Here is a 7731-nt window from a genome sequence, read left to right as displayed (position 1 = left end):
GTTTCGACACTTGTGAACTAGACAGCTGCGGTATACAAAAAGTCAAGCAGTGGAGTGCGTAAAAGGTCAAAATAAAAATTTCCATTATTAAAAAAAAAAATTTTTGTTTGTTTTTTATTTAGTAAAAAAGTCATTCAAAAACGAAATTCTCTAGTTGAAAGTAATTTTTTCTTCAGTTTCGCCGAAATTGTGACTTGTACTATTCTGTTTCAATAATTTTCATATTATATATTTATGACAGTAAAACTCGAATAAATAAATATGTTTGAAAAAGAATAAAAAAATATTTATTATGACGTACATATATGTTTTGTCTGCAACACTACAAAACTCTTGACGTACATATACATATGTATGTATAAGTGCAAGTATATACTTATATGTAGTAATGTTTTTGTTATTTGTTTTTTGCTTATTTTGTAGAATTAATCTTATTAATTTTAGGCGGAGCGGGTATGAAATTTCCGTGTCGTTGGCACTCTTTTATAACAAACTCATAATCTTTATGCTGTGATAACTTTTCGTCATTTCCAACGAGGATCAACAGAGATTTGGCCCGCGAGAGTATAACATTCAAACGCTGCGGATACAGTTATAAAAAAATATATATTTACATATATTGCATTGAAACATGAATTTATAAGGAAGCGTCGTAATACGAACCTTTGGATTGCTTAGGAAACCTAAGCCGCGAGAATCTGATCGTACGAATGAAACGATTATTACCGACTTCTCTTTGCCTCTGTATGTCTCCACTGTACCCGTTTCGATGCGAAATTTTCTTAACGCATTCAAATCCTCCTGAATCGCCAAATATTGACTGCGATATGGTGATATTATTCCAATGTCGCTTTCCTCCAACATACGTTCACCACCCAAGCCTTCTTCCAGCAAAATGTTAACATAATTTAAGACCTCATCGATTTCTTTTGTGTTGGAAATACTTGGAAGTAAAATATAGAAAAAATGCATTTAACAAAAAAATGTACAATATAATAAAAAAATATCTATACATACATATATACATACATATATGAAAAATATACACTAAAAAATATATATTTATTTATTTAATACATGGAAAATAACAATAAATTATTATTTTACAATAAAAAAGGAGCACTAGCTGCCAGGGCTTACGGCTCGAAAAAATATATAAATTTTAAGAAATTTCAAGTAAAAAAAAATATAAAATACTCAAGTAAAAGAGAATAATAAAAATTACATCAACCAACAGCCTTTTTGGAACCTGAAAATACATTAAGAGTGGACTATTTTTGTAGAACAAAGTTATATTCCAGCAGGTCTGTTTCTTTTTACGGGGGTCAGGTCAAAGTTTCCAAACATTGGCCATGAAAATTATATAAATATCCCTTATCTGGGCTGCTGCCACAGGAATATAGAGGGAAATGAAATTACCGATGAGCTTGCCAGGAAGGGGTCGACAGAACTGGTTTCAGCTGCGCCCCCCCTCAGACATCGGTGTCCCTTTGTCCGTTGTTAAAGGGAAACTACACAATTTCTTTCTAAAAAAAAGCACAAGACAGATGGAGGTCTGTCTCATCATGTGCTATTTCGAAAACACTATGGCCCCAATACGTTAGAAACAGAACGCTTAAGGTGATGGGAATCCATCGCCATTCAATTTTCAAACTCATTGCGGTGTTCACTGGTCACTGGGTGATCGGTACTCATGCGGAGAAGCTTGGAATTCCGTAAACCCCTATTGCAGAAGCTGTGGGTATCCTGCAGAGAAAGAGACTGGCTGCGTTCGTAAATGCAACATGACGCGCAAACTACAATTGCATACCAACAGAACGTTCAGAAATGCCAATATGGCAGCACTGCAATAATCAAACGTTCAAAAAGACAACAATTTTATCAGCTGTTACTCATAATTTCTATCAAAAATTGTTTACTGCATTTAACTACGATGTCTGATGAAAAGTAAGTGCAAAACTGTTTTATTTTAATTTTTGTATTGAAATTTAGTTAAATTATGTTAATAATAATTGTATAAGGAGACACAGTTATTGCTGAGAGTACGGTTGAATATGGAGGACGAGTTTAAATCGGGTAGAAGGAAAAAAAAAAATGTATTGTGGAAGAAAGTTGTGACCGAAGTTAAAAATGTAAATCCCAATATAAGACTGGACAGCACCACAGCGCAGAGAAAATACGCGGTGTGATGTTCCTTTTGCAATGTTGAAGCGATCCGAAAGCTGTCGGAACTCCCCCTGCTATTGCATAGCTTCCATAATGTCATGTACAGACAGTTCTCCAACAAATGACCATCACGGCCAAGCCTTGCAGTTACCCAGTGTGGAGTCAAAGCCTTTTCCAAAGCCTAATTAAAGTGAAACTATAAATTATTAATTTTCATAAAACTTATAAAACCTTACTTTAAAAGTGGCCCAATTCATTCGAAAATGGGAATAGAAAATGTCCTCGGGAAACGACTTTATTGTTTTAATAAACCATTTGTTTTTAGGTATTTTTCTTTTTAAAGACAAACATTTGTACCTAAACATTTTTCTCTTTGACTTGAATAGCCTGCTTTTTCTTAAATTTAAAGAAAATCTATCTTTTTTTTGCTCACAAATTTCGTCTAGTGTTAGATTCAGCAAAATTTCCATTTTAGTATTATACGCGTTCAAAAATGCAAACAAACGTATTTGCAAATTGTCAAAAATTGTATAAGAAGTATCAAATGTCAAACTTTCAGTGTTGCTACTGATGCTTATGCTGCAAGTCATGTCGCATTTACGAACACAGCCACTGTTGAACGCTTTTTCTGCATGTCCGGCTCTGGCGGCTAAGCGCTTGAGATTCCTTAGTGTGCCCTTTGGGGATGACTTGATGAAATTCTCCAGCCTAGATCCCTTTTCTCTCCTCAACTACATCAACAACACTGGATGGCTGTAGAAGGTTTTCTCTTGCACAGGTCCATATTATGGTATCAAAACGACACGTAAGTGCTACTTGAAGTGTGCCTGTGGTACTCTTGCCATTTTACTTACCTACCTACCTACCTACCATACGAAGTGTTAAACAAAGTAAAGTCCAAAATAAACAAGACTGAGCTAAAATAGAAACGACAAGACCTTTGTTCTGATAACTTCGAGTTTACATATTCAAAAAAAGTCCCCTTTGGCCTCGATACACTGTTTTGCGCGATCTAAAAGCTATTCGAAAGAGTGTTTCAGGTCATTGACCGGAATGTCAGGATGTCAGTTCAAGTCTTTTGGATGGCCTCTACGGACGCAAAATGTTTTCCTTTCATGGCCAAATGCAATTATCCGAATAGGTAGAAGTCACAGTGAGTTTTATCAGGCGAATACGGTGAGTGATTGATTGTTGAAATGCGATTTCTAATAAAAAAATCAGTCACAAGAGTGGATCGATGAGATGGCGCATTATCATGCAATAAGCGCCAGCTTCCTTCTTCGCGGTATTCAGGGCGAATTCGACGAATGCAATGCAGCAAAAGCTTCAAACCGCCAAGATTGGATGTTGCATTGACGGTTTGGCCCGATGCCACGGAATCGTAGAAACAAATGAGCATCGACTTGATTTTTGACTTCAACGATGATTTCGGTTCATTTTTTGATTAATTTACGACCAATTTCGGCCCATATGTTCATTGTCATTTATGTCCTATCAACCTTCTCTGAAACGTGTAAACCATTCATGAACTCTGGCACAAGATAGACAATCATCGCCATAAACTTCTTTCATCAATTCAAATGTTTCGGTAAACGTTTTACCAATTTTAAACAAAATTTGATATTAGCTCTTTGTTCGAAACTCATTTTTGTACCGATGACACAAACACACTGACACTTTAGATGCAATAACTTAGCTTCCACCACTGAACCGAATGTCACCAGGCTTTCATTGGAAGTCAGCTAGAGATGTAGCTTCCCACGCACTAACTCATTAAAAAGGTAGCACCCTCAAAACATTTTTATGACGCCAGTCTTGTTTATTTTGGACTCCACCTTGTCTATATAAATCGATCTATAAAAAATTATTCTCAATACTCTATAATAAAATTTCACGTGAATACATTTCTTGGAACATTTTAACCCCATAGCTTTTCCTTGATCAAAAAGTTCCCGGAATAACCGCCAGATGAAGCTGTAAGTGCACTGATTTTAGTTCTGTTTTTTTTTTTTTGTTGTGTTAGGTTGCCACATGTTGCACATGTGGGATTAGCATTCCTACCAAAATTTTAACGCCATTGAATGACTTATGTAAAAGTCATGCCGTTTTGAGTAAATCTACCTCTGCACGTGTTTTCGGGTTCTGGCCCTCAGTTATGGTGAAAAACGAAATCGCGCGAGTAACTTCGGCTACTGCGTATCCGGGGATAAGGCATCAGAATTTTGCCCGCTCATTATGCACATATTCACACACTCGTCCAATCAATCGTTGTGTAGCATGATAATGGTCCAGAACAGTGACATTTTCTCCTGAGCAAATGGTAGCATCACTTCTTGAAGTATGTTCTGGCTGATAATTTGATAATGAATAGATCCACTCCACACCAAGAGAAACATCTCCAATTCGTGGTTTCGCCGTCACGGTGCTTGACTGTTGTTTTTTTTTTGTTTTTTGCTCCGTGATGATAACTCTTGTCCTTTAGGTCATCTGCTTACTGCTTGGAGCGCCATCTGTGGGTCACATTTTTCTACCAGAAGGATCGCACAGATGGTTGAGAACTTCGCTAAGTTTAGTGTGTTTGCGCTTCTACCGCGGTTACCCGTTTCCTCTTGCTTGGGCCACTAATACAATGTGTACCTGTTTGTTTTGCTTGTTTTAGCAGCCACAATGCAAATAATGCGCTGACTATTGTGCGGGAGTAAGGATGGAATGCATAAGGTTTTGGGTTTGAGGAATGAGTTTTTTTTTGTTTTTATTTTTATTTTGGAAAAGTGCAAGGACCGTGGGACTCAAACCCACAACCTCTGGGATGGCACGCTAATGCACTTACGCTACACTACCGAGGCCGCATCAGTATCATTTCCAAATAAATATATTTTTGTTTCATCGCTCCAAAGTATGTTATATAATTTTTTTTACATATACACCATATATTTGTTGCTCATTCATTTTATTTACCTGCCTGTGTCATCATCATATTCCTCCTTTCCATGTACGGCATGAAATAATATGGGGAAATTCGGATCCTTCAACCGGTTCCATTTAGCAGCCAAGTTAATATCATCTAAAATTAAAATATGATAATAGGAAATGTGTAAAACAAAGAGCAACCAGTTATCATTACCAGCGGTAGACATCGCCTGCAGCTTATCGTCGTAGTACAGTTGACTGAATAGCTTGACGATGGCTGGATGTGAACGGAAATTCCGACGTAACTGCGTCTGTATGCACCGATTGTAGTCACCACTTGCCTCATCGACTTCATAACATTTCTGCTGCAGTAGCCTTTCCATAAACGTTACATGAAGTCCTAACTTTTCGGCACGTTTGGAATTTAATATCGCCCCCAATTGTTTGTAATCACCGGATATTATCAATTTTGATGTTTCATTTAATGTACTCATAATACCAACTAAGGATTCGGACATAGAGCAAGCGGCAGCTTCGTCGAGAAAAACATGCGTGAAAGTTTGAAAATCACCGGTAGAGAATTTGCCGACTGCGCCCAATGTACACACAACCACCCGATATTTCTGCAGTTCTTTGACATCCGGTAAGAAATGCCACTCGTACATATTCGAATATTCGATTACTAATTTATCAATATTTTCACGGCGTCGTTCTTGTGAATAAGAATAAATACGCGCCAATATTTCAGTGCGTGGCTCCTTATTCAGCGAGAGCATCTTACAAATGCGTAAAGCGACCTCATCGCAAGCACAGTTCGGACCGGCTGTCACAAGCACTTTCGCATTCGGTTCGTGCAGCAGCAGCTGTAGTATAGACTCGACAACCACTGAGGTCTTTCCCGTACCAGGTGGACCGAATATAACAAATGGCGTGAACAGTTGACCAAATTTGCTGTCTGACACAATGCTATGGACTGCCTGCTTTTGTTCGGGATTGGCGGCAATGTTTTTGTCATAGAAACGCAATCTAAGAGGAGGAATGAAGTGATTAGAAAAAAATACATATGTACATAAGAATCTTGATTCAATTTTAGGTTATGTGATTCAATTATATATAAGAATAAGTTCTAGTGTACTCGGAAATGAAGAAATGATTTTTTTTTTAATTTTGAAAATTTCAGTAACAAATTGTCTACTCACCTCATCTCAGGAAGAGCCAACGGTTTCATGTGATTGGGAAACAGGAAACGCTGCATTATAGCCTGCTTTTTGCCATACAACTCAAGCGCAGCGTATTGATAGCGCAGTGTTAGACGAGCTGGGCAAAATATAATGAGATAGGAAACATTGGGATCCGGCAACTGAATTTCGGTTATGAAAGTCACAGTTCTCTCAACAATGCTGTCAATTTGGCCAATAACTGTTGGTCCAATAGCTTTGCCAGGCAGATTTAGCTCCATCGAACCACTCAATAAAAATTGCAAAAAAAAATCTTTAAGAATTGATTTTGTAATGGGACATTCGCGGATTACCAATACGTGATTATACCGACTTAGTAAGGCTTCGTTTGAGCAACCGATTTTTCGGGATTTTCGTGCAAGCTGTAAGAAAGGAAAGAAAAATATGAATGAAATGAGATTTTAAATATTTAATAAATTTTCATAAAACTAAATAGAAATGTAGAAATAAATATAATTGGCGCATACGTTCTTGGATGCATTTTGATGTTGCCCTACAAACAAAGAAGAGATCTCCTGCAATTGAATACTGTCTGTGAACAGCAAATGGGTTTCATTTGAAAATTTTCGAGGCAGAAATGCATTGGCATGGCATAACCTTGCCTTCAATTGGTAGCTCTTGTAAGAAGGTACACTTATGATTAAATAAAATGGTAGTCATGCGACTGTGTATTACTCGTATATCATAAAAGTATGCGATTCGTTTTTGAAATTTCAATTCCATTCATCGTAAGGGGTTATATACAGTTAGAATTTTCAACAAATCGATTCTTATTTTTACTTTATTTTCTTAATGTACATATAACGGGTGATTTTTTAGCTATCATCTTTTTAAACAGTTGGTTTAAACAGCTGACGCACGTTTCGTGTTTTAATTCACTGCCAAACATCTTCAGTTTGGTCTATAATTTAACCATGAATCGTCTTACAAACGAACAACGCTTGCAAATCATTGAATTTTATTATAAAAATGCGTGTTCTGTTAAGAAAGTTTATCGCGCGCTTCTTCCATTTTATGGTCAGTTTAATCGACCCACTGAAGCGGCTATTCGAGCTATTGTGACTAAATTTAAAACCAAATTTATTTATTGGTCATCAAACCACCAACACGCTTACGTAGAGTGCGAACTGAAGAAAATATCGCAGCTGTATCGGCCGGTGTTAATGATGACCATCAATTATCGATTCGTCGCCGTTCGCAGCAATTGGGTCTCTGTTACTCAACAACGTGGAAAATTTTGCGAAAGGATTTAGGTGTGAAGCCTTTCAAATACAGCTGGTGCAAGAATTGAAACCGAACGACCTACCGCAACGCAGAATTTTTGGAGAATGGGCTCTTGGAAAGTTGGCCGAAGATCCACTTTTTTATCGAAAAATTTTGTTCAGCGACGAAGCTCGTTTTTGGGTCAATGGGTACG

At 37.2% G+C, this 7731-nt stretch overlaps 1 protein-coding gene across 1 annotated transcript in view; it reads right to left on the bottom strand.

The window, feature by feature from the left end:
* Positions 1 to 260: 260 nt before the first annotated feature.
* LOC129245670 (helicase MOV-10-like) overlaps positions 261 to 7731 on the bottom strand; it is a 45455-nt gene continuing 37984 nt past the window's right edge. Inside the window, exons 5-9 of the mRNA XM_054883989.1 lie at positions 6276 to 6676; positions 5291 to 6102; positions 5125 to 5230; positions 664 to 943; positions 261 to 580 (exon numbers count right to left, since the gene is read on the bottom strand). Coding sequence (XP_054739964.1) covers positions 413 to 580; positions 664 to 943; positions 5125 to 5230; positions 5291 to 6102; positions 6276 to 6676 — 1767 coding nt within the window. The 3' untranslated portion in view covers positions 261 to 412. The remainder of the gene's footprint in view (positions 581 to 663; positions 944 to 5124; positions 5231 to 5290; positions 6103 to 6275; positions 6677 to 7731) is intronic.

This window comes from Anastrepha obliqua, chromosome 4 (assembly GCF_027943255.1).
Source record: "Anastrepha obliqua isolate idAnaObli1 chromosome 4, idAnaObli1_1.0, whole genome shotgun sequence".
NCBI lineage: Eukaryota > Metazoa > Arthropoda > Insecta > Diptera > Tephritidae > Anastrepha > Anastrepha obliqua.
The sequence above is the reverse complement of the archived record's forward strand: the minus strand, read 5'-3'. Positions and strand labels throughout refer to the sequence as shown.